The sequence below is a fragment of the Cylas formicarius genome, unplaced genomic scaffold (assembly GCF_029955315.1).
Source record: "Cylas formicarius isolate icCylForm1 unplaced genomic scaffold, icCylForm1.1 PGA_scaffold_10__41_contigs__length_53128322, whole genome shotgun sequence".
NCBI classification, from domain to species: domain Eukaryota; kingdom Metazoa; phylum Arthropoda; class Insecta; order Coleoptera; family Brentidae; genus Cylas; species Cylas formicarius.
The window spans coordinates 601,375-625,081 of NW_026844214.1; the positions used below are offsets into that span (position 1 = coordinate 601,375).

The following is a 23,707-nucleotide window of genomic DNA, read 5'->3' on the forward strand; positions in this document are numbered from 1 at the left end:
ATACCTGAATTCGATTATATTTCTGGAAGCTTCTTAATCTCGAAGGGTCATGCCAGGTTTTTTTAAAATATTGTTGATTAATGCAAGAAACTGCATTAATCAACAATATTCTAAAAAAACGTAGAAAACATTATTTTCTATCGGTATTGAAGGAGTCATACCACAGCTCAAAGCAGCCCGATCAGTAGTATCAGTAGATTCATTTATTTAGTTTGTCGCATGCGGACAAAAAAAAAGATAATATAGATTGCAAAACTTGCCTTCTATGCTTGAATAGGTTCCGTCTATTAGCTATTAGCTAGATAGATAATACAGGATTTGTCACTGCTCCCGTTCATTAACAGTTTATTGAGATGTAATTTAGAAACGTCCTTTTAATTTTGACATTTTTTCGATTATATACAGCGTTTTTCAATTGTGGACAAAAATCTAAAAGACCCGTGAAAATTGTACTTTTTAAGTATAAATTGTTAACCGCAAATCATAATTCGTAAAAAATATGGCCAATCGGTTCAAACAGGGTTATAGACCGCATGAAGAGCCACCATTTTTGTATTTGCAGTTTTCGTCTATCACATACGCTGCTCGGGATATTTGAAAAAATCCATATGAAAGTCGCTGATTCTCGCGCCCAATTTAGACGCGTTGACGCGCACTGCATTTACTCCATTGAAAAAAATGAGATCCAGAGTTAAAACCTCTATTTGTGGCATTTTTTCAATTATATACAGGGTGTGTCGATTATGGACAAAAAATCAAAAAGACCCTGAAAATTGCCCTTTTCGTGGGTAAATTATTAGCCGTTAATAAAAAGCTATAAAAAAAGGAATAATTTGGTTTAAACAGTATCGTAAACTGCATCGAAAGAGTTCCAGATTTCGTCTATCATACAGGGTGCGCGAGGTATTGAAAAAATAAAAACATTACAAATACCTGTTATTTGTACAAATTACAACATTTATGAAAGTCTGCCGTACTTTGAAGTTCGGCGAGACTTAAAAGATGCTTCATAGAGGGTGTATGCGTACTAAAATTACATCGATTTTGCGAAAGTTCCATAGTGGTCCGGAGGAGCAATATAGAAAGCAATGCGTCCCTCTAGCACAAGAAATCGCGAAATGCTTTCTTGTTAAAATAAAAAGCTGCTTCGCACTCTGCCCTACGAACTTGCCCCGCCCAGTGACTATTTTTCGAAAGCAATCTTGTTTTTAAGGTAATTTGCTTTACATCAAATTGAGGCTTGAACAGTATCGTGCTATGCTGGATGTCTGCGTTTTAAAATTCATACCGTCTGATAGTAGTATGATAATATGTATATTTAGCAAAGCAGTATTTATGTGTTCCATTTGAATTAGGCAAATTGGCTGCAACTTCTGGTTAAGCCGATGAAAATATTTCAAAGAAGAAGTACATTTGGAACCTACTTTAAGTACAAATGTCGAAAGGGGTTTCTAAATTACAACCCATTGAGCTTTTAATATACGGGTTGGATGAAAAACCCTGGAAAGGGGTAGCGAATACTGCAAAAAATGGGTCGTTCCTGCTTCTAGAATGTTTTCGAATGTCCCTTTTGATTATTTTTTGCATTTGTATTTTCTCAAGTGGCACCATTTTTAATAGACTTTGTAAAAACTTTTCCAGGCAAAGTAGACGAAAAAGCGACGCAACTGCACGCGATCGCATCGCTCAAGGTTCTTCTGGACGCGACGAAACCTCAAAACGGCGCCGCGACCTCATCTGCTGCCAGTTACGTCAGTGCAGCGACCTCGGCGTCTGTCAGCATCGCCAACAAACAGGAGACGACACTGGCTCCGTCCAGTTTATCCTCCGACATGCCTAACGGTGTACCTAACGCCATGGCAGACGTCAATTTAGATGCGGTGAGTAACCGACATCTTGTGTATACTTCGGGATTAATCAAAACCGATTAATTGAAACCCATCGATTATAAGATATCCGATAGCACATAATGTCGGCATAGGCGTGCGTATCGGAACCAAATATCTCGACCATTGTTGAAACAGCATCAAAATTCTTTTAATAGTAGTAGCTATACCTGACTTCCATGTCCTCCATACTCCGGAGGAGATTTTGAGATACAATACGACCAAAAATATAGTTCATTTATTGCTTTGACAGACCCTCGCAGGACCGTGGTAAAACCCATCCCAACAGATGTTTATCCGGCATTAAATAGGTCTTCCCTGAGATGGACCGTAACGAATAGGTGATATGTACGATTCTTAGATTTTAATCTAAATTGCAATATGTTCTAAATTTTTCCTGAATAACTTTCGAACCGTTGGAGCTACAGCGTTGAAATTTTCCTTCTTTTTAACCCTCCATGAGGCATATAAGCTTATAAGAAATGACCCTGATCCGACGCCGGTATCTATCTTTTTCTCGCGATCTTCGATTGTTTTTTGGACCTTGCTATGACAGACGATTAGTGTCCAAAGTTTCATATTTGACACATCTATACAGCTTTGCGGAGCCTATTGAAAATGGGGGGCTGGGTCGGAAAGTATTTTAAAGAAATTAAAAATCGCGTGTGCAGGGGTCTACAAAAAAGTCCATTTTTCAAAAACCGTTTGCAAGACCGAAAAAATTCTTGAACCAGAAGACGCAGAGGAAACGACTCCATAAACTTTATTGAAAATTGTAATCTTTCTTTTTTCGAAAGCAATCTTGTTATGGTAGGTAGAAAAATTCCTAGGACGGTCCTGGAATGGTTATAGGTAAGGGTCTGCTCGGCGGGATGTTCTATATGAGGCTGCGGTTTTGGAGTAATGACCAGTAGGCCAAGTTACTCACTGGGTCGTCTGTGAAAGCACTATATTTCTGGTCGAAGTATAACAAAATATTACTTCACGTTAGTGGCGTAGGTATTGCGTTACGCAGGCGGTGGACGGAGAGCCCAGTAATTAGGTGTATCTACTACTGAAAACTCACAAAGCAAGAGATCTTTCTGGTATCTGTCAAACCGTTAGCCAAAAAATTACAGAAATTGCAACTTTAAAATTTAAATATCTTTAATGGTATGAATTATCCGTTTAAACTGACGTTCGAAAAATGTCGTAAACACGGCAAAATTTTTGTAGTTGTTGAATTAGGCTCATATCGATTTTCTCTTCCGAAAAGTGGGCGTTATTTTACTACCCTTATCTCTGCTCGTATCTAAAATTGGGGATATACGCGCTTGGCTCTGTGATTGACGTTTATAGGGGTCAATCTCGGGCTTTTTGCTCTGCCAATTTGCCCAATCGGTTCGACATGTTCAATATTACAAATATCTTACGAAGGTTTCCCCACTGTTTATTTAAAACCAAGGTTTTAACGGCCTCACATTTCCCACAGTTTGTTTTTTGGTTCATGTCTATGTGAACCGGTTCATTTTTAAGGACAAAATAAATAAAAGCTACTTGAAAATAGAGTTGTTTATTTTTTTAGCAAATTTCAACTTAACTAACCTAAAGAAACATTTTTACTAGACTTAACCCAATGTATTACCAAGTTTGACTCTAATAACTGCTGGCGTATCCATAGTGTCAATTAATTTACGAATATGCTAGCTTTTAGGCCCAACTGAACGGTTCACAAATTAACAGTTCTACCGCACACTTCTTAATTTTTCTTGTCACTTTCGAAAAATTCGAAGGTATCTACGTTCGTATAAGAATTGTATATCTCGGTAATAGAACATTTGTACAGAAATAATCACCGTCAAAAGAAAAATATTTTTGTCTGTCCTTTTGGACAGACGCAGAAGGTAAACTTTTATTCTTGACGATTTTTCAGAAATATACAGTGTGCGCCGCAAATTCGAAAAAACTGAAAAATGGGTCCCCCTATTATTAAAAATTTGTTATAACTGAAAGACTATGATTCAGATGTCACTTATTTTTACAGTGGGATCTAGCTCGGATAGACAGCTAAGACTTTTGTATTTAAAGTTTTCACCTATTGTACGGGGTGTTAAATAAGAATTGTGTTAAGTGTTCTAAATTTGAAGATATGAACTTATTCAGCAGAGAAGTAAAAGTCCCTGTCCACATTTAAATGGTAGAATTTGGGTGCAATTGTATTTTACCAAGTATTTTCAAAAAATATATATTTTTTTTTGTAATTTTCGCTTCCAGAAAAATATGTTTTCCTCCATAATCGTTCACCCGATTGGCAAAATTCTTTAATGACCAACGCAGAACATCCAGTGCTATAACATTTATTTCAGGCATTTTTTCGATTATTCGGTTTTTAAATTATAGGCAACAATGTAAAAGATCTTTTACAAAGTGAATTATTATTATATTATATTATTAAATCTGGCTAAGATTCAAAGTTGTTGTGCTATACAGGTAGGAAAGGGGCTTAGTGAGTATTTCGTGGATGTTCGGAGACAACCGTTTTCCACGATTTTTTTAGAGTTTAGAATCATGAAGATGGATTTAAAGTTGATATATAACCGAACTGAAGATAACGGATGTATTATATCTCGATTCATATACATTGTAAAGTCTTCATTTATTGTACCCGCAATTAGCAAATACGTCAACTTTGCATTAATATTGAGGGAGTGTGTGGGTAGTTTTCCGTCTTCTGCCGCTTAATAGAATAACATGAGTGAAAAAATACTGATATTAGAAGAATGTTTATCTTGCCCTTAAAAATGGACCGAAGTGCATAAAAGCAACCAAAAAATCCAAAAAACAAACTGAAGAAAATAGGTAACATGGACATTCCGCGAGGCGTTGTAAAACGACAGTCATGAAGCAACGATTTAACGAATTACTCCTGTATAACGAGTAACATTTATACGCTGGTCAAAATTTCATTGTTGCTTTTTTTTGCACATGAGTGTAATTTAGTCAGATGGGTTTCAACTAATCCAAACAAAACGATCAAATTATCGGAAACGATAAGTTTTTACGTAACAAATGCCACAAGTTTAGCGATCGATAACTTATATTACGTTACCTCGATTGCCTCTTCTGAAAATTCTCTCGCTGAGTTAAAGTTTGCTCACCTGCCAAGGTCTCGAAACTTGCTCGCACGCAACAAAATTGTTTCTACTTAGCCTTATCACATTGGATATGCTGTCAGGTTTGATGTTACAACGATATAGCGTCTACTTGACCGTAGACTTATCCGGTCGGCGTAAATTTTATCGATTGCTAACGCTTAGGTTCGATCGTTCCAAAGAAGTTTAACATCCACTTCCCGCTTTTTTTTCAATGCAAATCGAACTTTTTTCTCATCTAAGTGAAGATTTCCATAGACAAACAAAATTTTCGGCTTCAAGTAAACGAAATCAATATGTTGCGGCATTTTTTTTTCGGTTCCAAAGTTTTAATATTACATGCGTCACCCGTTTGCATTGAAAATTCGCCTGAAAAAAATTTATTTCGAAATGCTTGGGAAGAATTGCATTTTTAACGATTTCGAGATTTTTGAAAACCAAACTGTCAATGATATGACAGCTGACCGATAATTTGATCCCTTTGTAACGCCAACTTTAATTTTAAGTGAGAATAATCTTCATGCATGATTAGGTCAATTATTTGTTATTTGCAATTGTTTGCTTCGATTTAAAGCACGATTGTGTGAGAACAGCTGACTATTCGTGCTTTAAATGCCGTAACGAGGAACAGGTTTTGTTATAAATCCAAAAAAAAAAAATGTCGTACCGTCATCAAAAACGAATTACTGCGCTGTTTTTTTTTTACTTCGAAAATAGCATTATCCGTGGAAACGACAAAATCTAATTGTAAGTGTCTTTGGTGTTAAATGTTGATTGTTCGAATTTTGGCGTTGTTTATACGAAACCGGGAAAAAGTACTCATACATTTCCTTTGGTTTAATGGGATATACTTTTTCTTGGTTGTTTAACTGTCTGCCCTTTATTGTTTCCCCCGAAAGTCCCGGAATGCAAATCTTTACACGATCTGTCGATACCTATGATGTCATGCAGGGAAACGTTTGTCTAAATTTTCCGAAAAAAATGTTATTCAAAAACCACAGTGTTTTAGCACGTTTTTTTAGTTCGGTTGGCAATCGACGGTCTCTCTCTCTCTCTCTCTCTCTCTCTCTATATATATATATATATATATATATATATATATATATATATATATATATATATATATATATATATATATATATATATATATATATATATATACAGGGTTTTTCACTTAAAACTCCGCACGCCAATAACTCCAAAACGAAAAGAAATATTTAATTTATTTAAAAAGTAGTCAAAGTGTGGGGTCAAGTAGATATTTCCTAAAGTTTAAAAAATTCGACGCCTGCAAAGAGCTGGGCGTCGCGACGCGTCGAGAAATTATTCGATTGCAGAGACTTTGGAAATACGCGCATACAAAAGTACATATTATTTAAAAACTTTTTTGTTATTTACTCAAACTTATTTACTTTACCCGTTTCTAAGTTATACCGATTTAAAGTAAACATTTCTTGATTAATAAAAAATGTGATTAACGCTTATTTTTACAAGTATGCCATGAATGTTAGTTACTATGGCAACCATTGTTATCGCAGTTGTTTTAAGTGCAATTACAAACAATAGATTTCAACTATTTTAGTATGATTTTATTTATTATTTTTTATCGATTTAGTTCTGATAACATGATAAATAAATGAAAAAACAGTAAAATACCTACAAGTTAATAACCAAAATTATTATTGCAATTAATTACATAATAAGACATTTCAAAAATTTTGTTCAAAATTATGTCCATCTGCTCGAACACAACTATCAAAAACTTTTAACAGATGAGCTTGGGTCACTTGTAGGAGAGTCCTTCTTGTGATAGCGGCACACGCTGCACTAATTTTGTTAATGAGATCAGCCATATCTTCGATAGGTTCTTCATATATAACGTTTTTTAGGTAGCCCCAAAGAAAATAATCTGGTGGTGTAATGTCCGGGGACCCCGCCGGCCACCTTACCGGTCCATTAGTACCAAACCATCTATTGGGATATTCTCGGTTCAAATACCTCGTTACTATTTGGGCATTATGTGCAGGCGCTCCATCCTGCTGTAGCCACATATTCATTCTAGTGTCAAGAGGCACTTTTTCTAATAGTTCCGGAAGTGTAGTTTGAAGAAATCTTAAATAGCGATCTGCATTTAAAGTTCCTTCGTAAAAGTAAGGTCCAATAAGGAATCCATTTAATATACCGCACCAAACATTGATACTAAAAATTCGTTGGTTACCTCTTTCTGTAATCCAACGAGGATGGTTTTCGGACCAAAAACGACAGTTGTGTCTATTAACGATTCCATTATTTTGAAATCGAGTTTCGTCGCTCCATAAAATTTTCGAGAGAAAATTTGCATCTTGGCTATACAAATCGGACAATGTCGCTAAGAAATACATTCTTCTAGCATAATCGGCTGGTTCTAGTTTATGAACTAGTTTACTTTTGTACGGGTGAAAAGAGTTTCTATGTAGAATTCTCCACGAAGAACTTATGGTAACACCGGTATTTTCTTTTATCTCTGATAGGGATATCTTGGGGTTATTATCAACCTGCTGAATTACAGCAGCAGTATTTTCATCATTTGTAGCCGTCCTGTTCCTATCTCTTTTAGGTTTTATGAAGCTGCCATATTCTCTTAAGTTTTTACATAAACTTGAAAAGGTTTTTGCATGCGGATAACGCCGTGCGTAAACTCTTTTTGCTTCTCTACAATTGCATCTGCATTCTCCAAACACCAGTAACATGTCTACTTTTTCCTCATTGCTAAATTGCACCATTTTCACATAATAATTCTTAGTTTTTTTTAAACCGAACAAATTTGGATATTTCTTGTGACAAAATGTGGCAATTTTTTGATACAGCAATAACAATTTACGTTTGTAATTGCACTTAAAACAACTGCGATAACAATGGTTGCCATAGTAACTAACATTCATGGCATACTTGTAAAAATAAGCGTTAATCACATTTTTTATTAATCACGAAATGTTTACTTTAAATCGGTATAACTTAGAAACGGGTAAAGTAAATAAGTTTGAGTAAATAACAAAAAAGTTTTTAAATAATATGTACTTTTGTATGCACGTATTTCCAAAGTCTCTGCAATCGAATAATTTTTCGACGCGTCGGGACGCCCAGCTCTTTGCAGGCGTCGAATTTTTTAAACTTTAGGAAATATCTACTTGACCCCACACTTTGACTACTTTTTACATAAATTAAATATTTCTTTTCGTTTTGGACTTATTGGCGTGCGGAGTTTTAAGTGAAAAACCCTGTATATATATATATATATATATATATATATATATATATATATATATATATATATATATATATATATATATATATATATATATATATATATATATATATATATATATATATATATATATATATATATATATATATATATATATATATATATATATATATATATATATATATATATATATATATATATATATATATATATATATATATATATATATATATATATATATATATATATATATATATATATATATATATATATATATATATATATATATATATGATGACACTATATTCCGGGATATCATCCGTTCGCTCGTTGAACTCCGACTGGAATCCTGCATCCGACTGGAATCCTGCAAATCTTGCATCCGACTGGAATCCTGCAGACGTTTCGCCAAAATCTCACTTGGCATCTTCAATGCTCGCGCTCCGAAAACACTTCGAACAGTGTTCGAAGTGTTTTCGGAGCGCGAGCATTGAAGATGCCAAGTGAGATTTTGGCGAAACGTCTGCAGGATTCCAGTCGGATGCAAGATTTGCAGGATTCCAGTCGGATGCAGGATTCCAGTCGGAGTTCAACGAGCGAACGGATGATATCCCGGAATATAGTGTCATCACATTTTTCCATCCGTGAATCAATACGTGAGAATATATATATATATATATATATATATATATATATATATATATATATATATATATATATATATATATATATATATATATATATATATATATATATATATAAATGTTGAGCCACTTTATATATACATGCACCGTGCACATGCTACTCGAATTTTGCACGATTTAGACAGGAATTGAGGTTATGTGTTTTTTTCTCATATTTTGATTGCCCCATTTAAAATTGTGTTGTGGCGCTACTGATACAGGTATTTCAAAGAAAATTTAACCACAGACTAAGGAAGATGATACACTACTCAATCAGTTTGTCAGAGGCGCCTCAGCTTATACAGGGTGTGCAAAGTTTGTAATTTATCATATATTTAAATTAAAAAAAAATTTAATACATTAAATTCTTGTTGAATTTAAAACTGCGCGGGCAATATTAGGTAATTTTTAAATAGCAATGTCATTATACTACTCCTTTTAAAGATACAATACTCCAGATGTACGAATAAAACCTAGTGTAAATTAATACGTGGAGATTATGAGAAAAATGTGTACTGCACACTTTAACAGATTTAATAAAACTTCAAAATTCATATTTAAAGAGACATTTAATAGTTGATTGATTGAAAATACAAAAAATAAATAATTAAAGTTTACGGGTTATCAAAAAACTATAACTTATTTAAAATACAAATAAAATATATACTAACAAAAAACTTGTTAACTAGAAATAGAAATATGAAAAACAACAAAAACACCGAAATGTCATATGCAAAATACAAAAAAAAGAAAAGATTATGATGTCATAGCCAACTACATTTTCGGATATTTTGATATTTCTTTGTTGTTTTGATGCCAGATGAAACGAGGATTTTAAGAGGAACTTTTAACTTTTTTTTTAATAGAGTTGTTTATTCAAATTTGTTACTTTGGTTAGTTAGCCAAAAAACTTTATTTTTTTTTATTTTCATTCAAGCTAGATAATTTATTAAATGTTTCTTTAAATATGGAGTACTATATCTTTAAATGAAGTAGGATCTCCTCTTTCATATTTAAAAAATACCTAATATTGCCAACAATTGACCTAATGTTTTAAATTCAACGAGAATTTATACGGGTGTTATGTTAAACCTCGAACATTTCAAAAAATAAGAAAAATTTAAATATAAAAAATGCAAACTTAACTTATTAATGTAATATATACCTGAAAACAGTTAAATTATAAAAAAATATCACAGAATCACAAAATCATTGCGTAAATTTAATTTCGGTCCTCTTTTTAAATAAATTATTACTTTTTCTCTATTAAACATATAAGGGTCTCTGCCATTACCATCAGATACTAGATATCTTCTGTATTCGACATCTCTCACGTTGAACAATTCCAAACTACAAGAGCCAGCGATTTGCAGGTTAACATCCACAAAACAGTTTTGTATATGAAAATGGCACTTGAAGTTTTTGTTTTGCCAAATATTCTGCTAAACTATTGGTTTTTGAAAACATTTTATTCGTCCAGCATCGTGATATAAACGTTGTTGTTGTACCTACACTGTATTCACACTGACACGCCTATCAATGGAGGAAACTCCTTTAGCGAACAGATAAGCATGGATAGACAATGTAAACTTCCTTTCGTTGAAATGGCGGGCTGCAGCACAATTGGCTGCGTGTACAAACCAAAAAGGAAACCTTTTAGCATCACCACAGAGTACTGCCCATTCTATAATATCCAATTGTATCAAAAACGATGGATTGGTTAATAGCATGTGACTAATTTCTAACCTAACTTTTTACTCAAGTTTGCTATAACCATTGGTAATTCCAAATAGTGAATTCGACAGTCCATATCGACTTTGGGAGCCAAATTTTATTTAGAAGATAATAATGGGTATTCTTGTCTTTGTCATAGACGTCAAAACAAAAAATTAAATATTATCTCTCAATTTTTCTACCCGTTGTTGATTTTTGGACTAAGTGGTTGTGATATATTTTCCCATGTTTCGTTTTGTTTTACATATTCATAACCCATCGAGTTATTATATAAATGAAATATGTAAATATAAAGAGCATAACATAGAGTATTCTTAAGTAATAACGAAAATTGTTAATTCGTATGACATGATAAGAAAGAAATCAGTATTTTTGTATTCTTTACCTATTGCTTTTTAGAAAGGTTTTCCTTTTTTAAAAAAATTAAGACGAAAAAAAAATATGTGGGTTTTCTGTCGACTATTATTTTTTAGTTGCATATATTATATTTATAGTATAGTTATAGTATATTTAACCTTATTTGAAAATAATAATCTTCACGTTTAAATTTTTGAAAAAGTCATTAAATCTTAAATGAAATCTTTATAGACATTTGCAAAAAGGACCAGTACAAATAAGCTCCTTTAATTATTTAGATTAATACAAGAACAAAAACTATAATGTAATAACGAATAACTTCATTTCTATTAACTCCAAATTGTCAAAAAATATCTCCAATTATTTTTTATGCATATTTGAATATTTATTTTATAATATAGCATACGTTTACAAATATTACACCTTATCAGCGGGGTAGTAAAAAGTACCGAAAGTCTTAAAAACCTCCAAAACTTGCAAAACGAACGCTAAAACTCAATAACTTTATTTGAACATGCAGTATTGAGAAAAGCTAAAGGCAATGTTGTCAGATTTCGCGATGCTACTTATAATATCGGTAATCTTTCATTGATGCACTCCTAAATGTCGTTTATTTAAAACCTCCAAAATTCTGAGATATTGAGAATTTTTTTCTTAACAGTGGTAAATCTGACAACATTGCTGTGTGTTAAATTTTGTCGTTCCAGCTTTGGCAGCTTACGAAAGTTTACAAAAATAGACATCTGATACCCCAAAAAAAAAATATTTTGATTTGACTAGCGGGCACTCTCCATTTTTTGCGATTTGGGGTTATATTTTTTGCACACGTATTGATTTGTTTTTGAGATATGGGGTGTCCAGGTTTAAAAAAAAACGTTTTTTTATTAATTATTTAAAAACGTTTTCTTTGATTTTGATAAAATTAGACATTTTCTTTTACTGTAACAAGGAGCTTTTTTATTTTTATTATTATTTATTTATTTATTTTTTAGGATTATTTTTTTATCTCTTTCAGTTTTTTCAAATAAAACGTTGGGTGTCCTGATTTCTAAGAGGAAATTGATCATTTTAATCTCGACAACAACAATTATGAATTTTTCTTATCCATTTTCTAATTTCTAATAAAATAAAATAAAATAATGAAAGATTGAAATAAGTCACTTCCTATTACAAAAAGCGTGGAAACCCTACGTTTTATTTTTTTTTTAATATTATTTAAATATTTTTTTATTGGATTTTTAGTAAATGTTTAAAGCGGTTTTTGAACATGTACGGAAACCGTTTCAGTTGTATTCTTTCTCTGTTTGTGTTTTCTTATTATTTTCATATCGTTCGAGTGCAGTCAACTATTATTGTTTTCGTGTTACAGCATAGGAATTCTTTTTTAAATAGATATAAACATGAACTGAAAAAAATGTTTCGTCTTCAAATAATAGGTAGTTTCAGTAAACATTATATCCGTAAATAAACAACCCCATTTTATACAAATTTATTATTACTAAATTACATGTATTAATTTTATATAAATTAGCAAGACAAAGACAAGAATTCCCAGTCCGACCGTCTTTTTGTATCATAAAGTTATCGTTAAAAAAATCGTGCGGTCTGCTCAATAGTTCTGGAGTACTTTTCACGTGTCCAGAGGATCGCGTATTATAAAAAAACATATTGTTGGCATTCGAATTTTTATGAAAGGAGAAAAATCAATTATCTAAAAAAATTCCGAAGACAAACTGTATACGGGCCAATTGTACTACCACAGCAAATTAAAATGCAAAAAGAAACACAATGTCGCAAAATGAAAACATATCAGTCCCCCAAATTAGTCTCGAATTCTATTCAACAAAATGAGACTCGTAACATATATATAAACGCCTCAAAACGTAGAAATAGCTTGGGCGAATATAATATACTAAAAGGGACGTAAGGCAACTTTTCCGCCGAGGAATATTAAACCCGACTCGTACAAAAGACTCTTTTTTACACGAAATAGCACAAAACTGACCCGTAGGACAGAAAATGTTCTTTCTAGCCGCAGTCAGAATCAGTTGTTTGCGGATCACGCTTGAAGAATTTGCAAATTTTTTGCTTACTGATAGTTCATACTGAATAACCGATGATGGTATTGATTGGACACTCTTTCAGAGTGCATAATGACCTGAAGCAACCAATATAAAGCTATGACAGGTGAATGAAGAAATCGGAAATAAAGACTGCTTTATTACGAAGGCGCTAAAAGGTGGCCAATAGTAAAATGTAGGCTTAAGTTTAATAATGCAATTTTTTTATTAATAAGTCATAATTTCGTTTTTTTTATTGGTTATTTATTTAATTAAACTGTTTTTTTAAACTAATTTCTTCTGATTTAAAAAAAAGAAACAAATCCTACACAATACAATAAATATTGATATCGAAAGCGCCCAGATGTTTATTAATTGTACTGAGGTAGCTTTTACTTGATGAAAAGCATTTGTCAAAATAAATAAGAACTAAAATTTCAGATTTTCACGAAATTATATATTTTTACATGACAATTGTTTCGACATCACCGCGTCTTTATCAAATGTAATATTTGCAAACTACCGAAAAATTACCATAAAACCTTAATTAATATTGCTGTGAGAATTTAAGTTCAATAAAGGAGAGGTATTTAAATCTAATTGATAGTTAAGTAATACATTTGAATGTCTTATTTTGTTTATCTCCATTGCTTCTAATAAATTTAATGTTCTACATTTTGTGGCTGTATGTAAAATATCAAGATTGTCATCAAAAATATGTTTTTTTGTGTTTAAGTATGTAGCATAGTTAGAATCTAGACTATTGTTTTTAAACGCTCTTTTATGTTCGTTAATGCGTTTCTTGAAGGATCTACCTGTTTGTCCAATATAAATTTTAAGACAAGATCCGCATTTCGACCTGTAGACACCTGATTTTTGAGATTTTGGACATGTCGTTTTATTGTTTTTTAAAAATGTTACCATTATGTTGTTAGTTCTGAAAGCTATTTTTATGTTTATGTTTTGAAACTTTTTCACTAAGTTCTCCTATGTATGTGATTGTTTTAAATTGTTCGTGTTCTATATTAGGGTTCGGATAAATAGAGTTTACTGTTGTTTGGATTTGCTTTCCTTTTATAATTTTATCTATAATGGACGGATTGTAGTCGTTGTTCAGTGCAATTGGTTTAATGATATTAAGTTCTTTTTTGTAATTTTCTGTTGAGAGTGGCGTATTAAGAAGTCTTGTGTGTGTATAAAGCTAATTTGAGCTGTTATGTATGACTGTGTCCGTGTGTGAATTTTTATGATAAATGGAAAAATCTAATTTATTTTGCCCTTTCGTAATAGTCATAGCTAAAAAATTAATAGAGTTATCCTGTTAAATCTCGATAGTGGATTTTATACGATTATGTAATGAGTTAAATTACATTAACACTAACAATTGTTAAGACAATTAAAAACATAGGAGAACCCAGCAAGAAAATTTTGAAACATCTATCTAAATGTGCTATTAATATTGCTTTAAAAACTGAAAACACCATATGACATTTTATAAAAAACAATAAAGCTAAGTTACGGAGTCTACAAGTGTGGATGTGGATCTTGTCCCAAAATTTATTTCGGACAAACAGGTAGAAAGGGCGTATAAAAATAAAAGTTCGGATTCTAACTATGCCATTCATTTAAATTCAGAAATGCGCAACTTTGACGATAATTTTGATATTTTACACAATCATTCAAAAAGCAAAAAAGCTAAATTTGTTGGAAGCTAGGGAGATTAACAAAATGAGATATTCGAATTTAGTACTTAATGACCAATTGGATTTAAATGCGTCTCCTTCGTTAAATTTAAATTTATAACCCCATACACGTAATTAAAAATCTATTACTATCTGTTTTTATATATGTGTCGGAATATAGTCAGATTTAGTATTTGACCGAAACAGCTGTCATAAAGTAATCTGAACATTTTTTGTTCAAATTTAATTTGTGTTAAATGGATTTTCATCAAGTGAAAGCCACCTCGGTCCGATTTTTCAAAGGGTTAGTTTTTAATTTGGAGACAAAAAAGACTTTAATTTATTTATTTGCAGAGTGAAACTATTTGGCGGAATGAAAACAGAAATTTAACCAATCATCATAGATTTTTCGAAACCTATTAACCAATTGTGAAAGCCATTTGTAGAACTCGCGCAGTGAAAGTCACGATTTGCGGTTAGAACGAACATTTCAAAAGTTTAACCAATCAAACTCTTTCGACATTTTGTTTTTTTTTGTTCGGTTATTCCCTTACGCGGAAATTATACACAACACCATAACCTGGTACATCTCAGTGTCTCCTCTTCTTGTATACATCTCGTTAAATATGAAATAACACCAAGACAAGCCTACAATTTCAAATCTCAAGCTGCAAAATCTGTCCTATATTGCCTATGTTTTGTAGCACGTTTTTTGTACACGTTATTTTGTTAAATCGTTAGTCGTACATTGTATCCCCTTCTAAAGTTCTAGCCCCTACCGCCCCTACGTTTAATCGATTCCGCTTGATTTACGCCGCAATTCAGTTCGATCGCTTAACCGATTGCAGCGTGAATGCGGGCAGAAAAAATTGTATTTGTTTAATAAAGTATATATTGTATTTACTTGTAACACCGAGACACCACTCCACCGGCTTAATCCTGATCAAGGTAATTTGAGTAGAGTTTAATTGGTTGTATAAAATTGTGCTTAAGTGCTTAATAAATTTATTGCAGTGGATCGACATGGAAAGGTGGGTAGGTTCTAAATCCGTTACTTGTACGCTTAAAGCGGCGTTTTTCTTCTTTTTCTCTTACGTTACAGCGGCAGCGCTAAAAGGTATGTAGTCCTCTGGGGTTCTTTGGGCTATTCTCGGCTCACATTCCATCTTTAATAGAATATACCCGCCAAAAAAATTAAAAAAGGGATTTTTTGCAATACGATCCCCAACAACTACCGAAAAGTATAGAAAAAAAGGCTTTATGTGCATCACATTACTCCACATTTAAATCACTCCAAAATTTTAAATATAATAAATTGACGTGATGATTATGACATTATGACAAGAGCTACTCAAGTTCTTGAAGTATCTTGAAATCCCGTAAACGCCCATAAAACGAATTACAAAATAATTGAAAAAATTACAAAGGTAAGAAATGCTCAGTCAACAACAAAATTTGTGACAAATTTTAGTAAAAAAAATTGAATGATATAATTTTATAACTCTGTTGTCTATAAAACCGCAAAACTATTTCAACCCGACTCACGGGATCCATAATTAAAACACCTTAAATCTGCTCTTGTCTCCAATAATTCACCACTGTCATCCTTCTTTATATTTAAAACATCACTAAACATATATCAAAATTTCTGGAAAATTGTAACATCAGAACCAAATTCACCACTTGTCCAAGAATGTCATGCATGCATGAAGAAGCATTTCGGAAAGAATGCAAAGAATACGTTCAAAGAGATAAGACGAGAAATATCGACTAGGCTCAAAGAACAGAACAGAAAGAAAAAGTCTTAAGACTGCGGCAAATAAATTCATCGGTAGCTGCCCAACACAAATGCCAAAAATATGTTAAAACGTAAATATCAGAACACTATAGAGTCATCTAGAAGAGAATCCAAACGAAATCAGTTGGCAGGCAGATTGAGGTGGGGAGTTCATGTGTGGTTTTTATCCAATATTGTTTGCTTTTTGATCAGTTGTGTAATTCTCCACATGCTGCACATTTTCCATACTTTTTGGCCACCTGTCATAAGCAGTTACTTTGTAGTAAAATGTCAGTTTGTCCAAATTTTTTTATTTTTCTTTTCATTTCCAATATAACATTAACAACATATTGTATGATATATGGAACTGTTTTTTACGGTTCAATTAGATAGTTGAAATTGTAATCAACCGTTTGATGATCTAAAAATACTGCCAACTATATATTGCAATGTTATTTGATATTTGGTACTACTACTAGGCCTCAAGCATTCAAGGGAAAAACCGTTCCATTTTTAGCACGTAGTTATGGTCAAGTATGCCGGGGAACGTTTCTTAGGCGTTGTTTCATTTTGTGGAACGAAGTATAATTTGTTTCTATATCAAAAAATGTATACCGTAAAACAGTACCCATACTTTATGCAGCATTCTCTGAAAATATTAATCCTTTTTTACCTATCCCATCTTGCGATTATTTCTGGTCAAGTGGTTCTTTTTCTCGTCATACATATCCCAACTAAATGCCTTACAGTCCCTTGGAAAACAGCTTTTGGACGTTCTGAGTTACATTGAATATTTATGATACTGGTGAATAATAACTTATCTCACTTTTAGATCGTTTATTGTATTCTAATTAAAGCTGTCGATTGTTAGTTGTTATTCCTCCAATTACACGTGACAATTCTGGTCGACAACACACAGATTACTCGAATTTTTCATTCGAACAATTAATGAAATAGCAACCAACTTAAGATATACAATTAAAACGTAAAAATAATTCCTCACATCATTCTAATTGTTGTTAATTTACAATTAAAACAAAATAAATGAAGGAACAAACCACTTAAAGTGCAACTCTTGAGCTGTTTTAGTTAAAAATCGTGAAACTTGACAAAACTTAGTTTTATTTTCATTTTCATTTATTTTTGGGCCCCTTTGGTCACAACTTAGTTCTACAAAATTAACTCTAAAGCAAATGTTGAAAGTCACCACCATCAGCTTCATTGTAGGCCTGTCGCCAAATGATAACAACGCAGCCAAAACTTGGCGTATGTTTTTTGGAACTTCCTAGGTGTTTTTTTTTTAAATGACAAGAGTTTTATTTTATTGAAGTGCAAAACCTATGTTTATGGAATCTTCCTGTATACCTACTCATCGCTTAATATAAATTGCTTGTTTTGTAAAAAAAAATGATTAACTACATTTTACAAAACTTCTGGATCCCTTCTGCGTCGGTTGTTGCCCCTCATTTAGCTCCGCCCCTTCAAACAATGTATAAGCAGGTACAGAGTAAAATGCGAGCCAGTTTCAGTCGAGCTCTGAAGAAGCCAGCAGAATGATCGGCGAAACATCAGCAAGTTCGACTCAGCAAAAACCGACACAGGAGGAATCCAGAAGTTTTGTAAAAAGTATTTGAAGAAGTTTCATATAAAAATGAACCGATTGTGACTTTTGTGACAGTTTGGACACGTGTTTGAGATTGCGAAGTTATGACACATGGTTTTACATGGTTCCTCCAAACTCTCATCTAGTATTTTTTTGAATGTTTGAATTGATTCAGGTGAGGCTCTTGCAGGACATATACATACATAAACACACTGTTAAGGTATAGTGAAATTTAAAAAAAATAAATTTATTTCTGTATTCTAACTTATTCATTCGTTCCTCCTATTTTTTTCAAGTTGCTTCACCTGGCATACCTTTTAGCGTCAGCCAAAGTCCAGCAAAAACGCATTGTGGCAGGATTTAGAACTTATCTAAATAAACTTGTTAATCACGCCATATTTATTAGACGCGTGAGGTCTATAGCTACTAGTTTATAGGAAAAATCACTGAAACGCTGATCCCATTCGCTGTAAATATGTTGGCTCCTTTTAGTGATTATAGAAAACATTCTCATGCTAAAAGTCGACGTAAATCGAAAAGCTTGCTCTATGGTTTTAACAAAACTAGAAGGTATGCGAGCAGTGGGACGGTAAACTTTGAACCGTAACTCTGTGACAGATATAAGTTACGAGCAGATAGATAAACATCTCGAACCATGAATAGAATACGCCATGCCCCGGGAATGTTTCAAGGCCTTTTGCCTTTACTAACGGTACACGAAAAAATATAAAATTATCCGCTGGCGAATACATTCGAATTTTTGTTAAACAATCCAAAATTGCTTTTTCTTCTAATGAACCTTGTAGATCGGACCACCACGCACATTTATCGTTTGCATTACTTTGTCACTTCTTTAATCAGGACGGTGCAGCCGTTGCTTTGTGTTACGGCCAGCGGATGAAACGCACTCTCGATAAGTCTTCTAGTAGAGTTCTCCAAACGGTATACCGTTTTTACGACATAATCCGCTATTTAACTTTAAATTTTTATAAAGGTCTAACTGCAGGTCTGCCTCGCTTGTGTTTTTTTTGTAGCCTGCAAAAAATAGATTCGCAATTCCACGATGACATTCCAGAAACGTACTTCGGTACTTCATGCGTATAATAATAATAATAAACTGTCTTTATTGATAATCAAAATATTGTGTGTAACCACAAGAACAACAGCATATACATCGTAAACGGAAGAAATAGACGCACATCATAAACTCTTACGCTTTTGCTAGTTACGGGCGGGCCTAATAAACAATATTAACGCTTTTTTGAAGGACTTTATTTTGGGGAGGGACATTATAGCATAAGGAATTACGTTAAATAATTTAACTGCGTTATAGCTAAAAGATCTCTGGAACGTTACCGAAGTGTGTCCTCTGCAAAATTTATTGGAGTTTAGTAAAAAAACAAAACTTACTAACTGAACTTTATATCGGTCCTGTAGCTTGAGCTGAAGTCGTTGGAGTCTCTCCTCATCTCGATTAAGTATAGCTGGCCAATAGACAATACTTCAATAGGCGACATGAGATAAAACTAACATATCACAGAGTTTAAGTTTGACTTCTTTACTGAGAAAATGTTTATGAATATACGATGTCCTCAACTTATAAAAGGATTTTCAGCTGTATAAACTGAGAACAAAATGGGTTCCAGAATACTCCGATGGGGAACACCCTTCCCCAAAGCAATGGCATCTGAATGAGTATTTCTTATAACTACCCTTTGGTATCTCTGATCAAGAAAATAATAAAAAAAGGGCAGTACCTTTTATGCCGAAGAATTCCAGTTTAGCTATGAGAAGGAAATGGTCCAAGGTGTCGAACACTTTGCTATAGTCCAAGAGTATGAGACAAGAGTTTAATTTAGAATCCGCTGCTCTCAATAAATCATCAGTAACATGAAGCAAGGCAGAAGTGAAGAGGTCGAAAATCAAATCGAGTGTCTGGGAGGATTTTGTTGTCGCATAGGAACTGACGAAGTTGTTTAGCTGCAATTTTTTCAATAATCTTTGAGATGGTGATGGAAAGTGTGTGACTTTATTCTCAGGTATAGAATTGAGACTCTCGGTTTTCATAACCTTTTAGACGTTTGCGCCGCTCCAGATTGGCCGACATTTTTTTAAACGGGGAATTGCTCGATAACGTGTAGAATTGCGAAAAGCCCTATCGCGTAATCGCTACTCAAAGCACGAACAAAACATCGTAATAAGGGAACTTGCCTGTGAATTAATTTCGTTTTCACCCTCAAAAGCAATTTCAGGTTTATTGAGCAATGCGGAAGTAATTTCGTTATTGTCGGCAATTTGCAGGCCAGCGGCCGCAGATAGGGCGGGTATCCTCGACAACAATAACTTGAAAAAATCGGCTCTTAATTATTAATTCATAGGATAAGTTCTGTGTGACATCTTCGTAATGATGATCCAATGTTACTGTCTTTATGGTGACTTTCTAGTTGTCTAGAGCAACGCTGGATTCTAGTACCCGAAAGTGAAGCTAAAACTGAAAAATTCCAAACCTTTTATATTATTGGTGGTTGTTAAACTCGTGCTTAAGTTTATAGCCGTGTCGAACGACCTTATGGAAATAGGGGGACTTGAAATCTCTAATCTAGAAAAGCTAGAAATGAGTTTTATACAGTTATATTGTACATCTTAAATTAAAAAAATATAAATTTTTTTTATATGCATAGTACACTTTGCATCTAAATTTTTCGTCTTGAATTTTTTCGAAAGAATGAGCTTTCAATTTTATTATAGAAACATATTTTTTAATAAAACAGTAAAAAACTAGACGGGGTATTCAGCAAAAATGAGCCTTTGACAATTGCGCTTTACTCAAATATTTTTGCAGCATTTTTATAATTGTAGTCATTTTCGAAAATTCCAGTAGGTATTTCAACATTAAAAAATTGGCGACCTCCGACGCTTCATAAACAAGTAAGATGGCTGTCAAATTTATTTATTTTTGTATTTTGGAAGCTAAAAATATACACCTGATTTGGTAACCATTTTCAAAGTAAATTACAGAGGCAAATAAACATTAAAAAATCAAGTATACCATGATTGACAAATACTGATGTCAAATTCCATAAATGAGGAATAATACCTAATTCTTGTTTTTTTTTTAATTAATAATATAATAACTGTTTATTAAATAAGTAACGATTTTGTTCAAATCTCGATGAAATTCCTTATAATATATAGTAACCCACATGGTGTGTTTATATGTACTTTTTATACACAAAATTCACACATTTACTTTTTAAATCCACCGAACATAAAATTGAAATAATAATTCGGTTCCTATGTGAGTTTTTGGTATATTTTTATTTGGTATTTTCTATAAATTTTGATTTGATTTTTGTATATCATTTAAATCAAAACAGCTTTCTTATGTACAAAACGAAATACTTTATCCAACGTTTTTTCATTGTTTTTACAAAGAACAAAAATTGACACTTTGCACATATGTTCAACATTTGTCAATTCCATAGCCGTCTTCGTAGCAGATCGTAGCAGATCAATGGTATATTTTCGTGATCGTAATACTAATATTGAGGTTATTAGTAAAGCGAATCCTGTCGAATATCAAATTTTGTAAATACAAAAACTAAGATATTGATATATTTTTACCTAATTTGTTCATTTTATTATTATATTTTTGATAATAAAGAGGACTTATTTGTATAAATATTAAAAAAAAAACATTAATAAGAAATCACATAAAAAAAATATTTACTAAAGTCGACATTTTGTACAATTTTTTTTATATTTGCTTTTCATTGGCATTTCATTTAAATAGTAGTAAAATTTTTAACTAGACACCCTTGTAGACAAAATTTAACGCATAAAGATATTTATCACCCAAAATTACAATAAAATGATAATATATAGACTTCTTTTTAAATAATTGTTTGAATTTAATTCTAAAAATATAAAGAAAATGTTTTGGTCTATCTCTCTGATATTATTTATTTCTTGCATCTCCTCAGAAAAATGCTGATCAGCATCTCTATTATAATAATGTAAGTGCACTTCTCGAGAAATATCCCAAAAAAATCTCTACTTCTAGATTCTTAACCATTCTAATTATTAGTTTTAATGATAAATCTAGAGGTGTTAGTAACTTCTTTAACCTGATAATTAATCTGTTCTCTGCGGGATAATATGTCATGGACTTCAAATGCTTATTTATAATTGGTTGTCCCATATTATGACCATTATTTTTATATATCACCAAGTTTTTTGTCTTTTGTGTAGTTCCTACCAAATCCATATTCTCTACTTTGTTTACTAGCCTCTGTTGATATTATCATATTAATCTGGCTCCTTTTCCATGACAGAAAACTATCATGAAACTCATGAACTATGAATATTTTTTGAATATTTTGTTGTCATTTAATGACATCTTTCAAAGTAAATTTGTGAATGACAACGTCCAAAACAAAATAAATTCAGCAAAATAGGTAGGGTTTACACCTGATAATGGGAATAAAACTGATTATAAGTTGACCAAATTCACTGTGCAATTTGTCTTAGCCAGTTGCGAGTGAGCCTTGGGGTAACACACATTTATGGGCCCTTGCCGCTAGCCTACTTTACAAATAAGATTTCCCATAGCCACATGAGAATCACATAAAAATGTACTTATGGTGATACAAAAATACTTTTAATCTACAGCATCGTGGACTCGCGACCCCAGAGCGGCCCAGAAATGCCCCTAATGGCCCCACCAAATCTTTTGTTGTTGCATTGGTATAGCAGAAAATATTTGTACTGATTGCTCTCTTTTATGATGCAACACTGTTCAAATGGTTGAAATGAAACAAAAATTTTAAGCACAAGCATTTTAGTAACTATTCCCAAAACATAGTATAATTTTTTTCCATCCACATTTCCTTGTATTTGTATCCACAGTGCCTTGTCCAAGTAAAAGCCTATAATGATAACATTTTTTATTTTTATGAAAAAATTACGCCTTATTAGGAGTTACCAATAATTTTTTAATAAACGTCAAATATATTTATTTAAGACTTCAAAAATTACCAAGAAAGGTCATATACCTACTGCCACTTTGATATATATTGTTTTATAATATTTATTAGTGGTTCCTATTAACTTACAAATACAAAGGTAGAGATTACCTACCGAAAAAATATAAAATACTTGCTAATCTTACTACCCACAATTGAATTACTGTTTAAAAAAAGTAAAAAAATATTAACTTAGTAAGATAAACCGTTTTAAATAATTTTTAAACTTGATATCGCTATAAAAATCGGTGGTTCTAACCTAAACATTCTATCACTCGATCACGTTACGTCACGTCTCAGCTGTTGGCGGATCGGCTGTTACAAACCACCCCACCCCCCATCGATCGGGATTTTCGGCCATTTCAGCATTCGTTCATTTGCTACCATCTCAAACCCGTGCGGTAAAATCTAGGAAATGTCCGAAGTGGCTCGGATTCGTGGAAAACGAAACTGATGTGGTAAAGTGATGGTTCCGTAGATCGGTGTGTAATTAGGTATTTTACGTATTTTATCGCTTTTTGTCCGT

General features: G+C 32.6%; 1 protein-coding gene across 5 annotated transcripts in view; it reads left to right on the top strand.

The window, feature by feature from the left end:
* Window positions 1-23,707, top strand: part of LOC132703922 (sodium/potassium/calcium exchanger Nckx30C-like) — a 141,668-nt gene that overhangs the window by 82,197 nt on the left and 35,764 nt on the right. For all 5 annotated transcript variants that reach the window (XR_009619189.1, XM_060673461.1, XM_060673493.1 and 2 more), the window contains one exon: window positions 1,642-1,880. Coding sequence is in view for 4 of the 5 variants with exons in the window: in XM_060673461.1 (XP_060529444.1) it covers window positions 1,642-1,880 (239 nt within the window). In the remaining variant the exon portion in view is untranslated. The remainder of the gene's footprint in view (window positions 1-1,641; window positions 1,881-23,707) is intronic.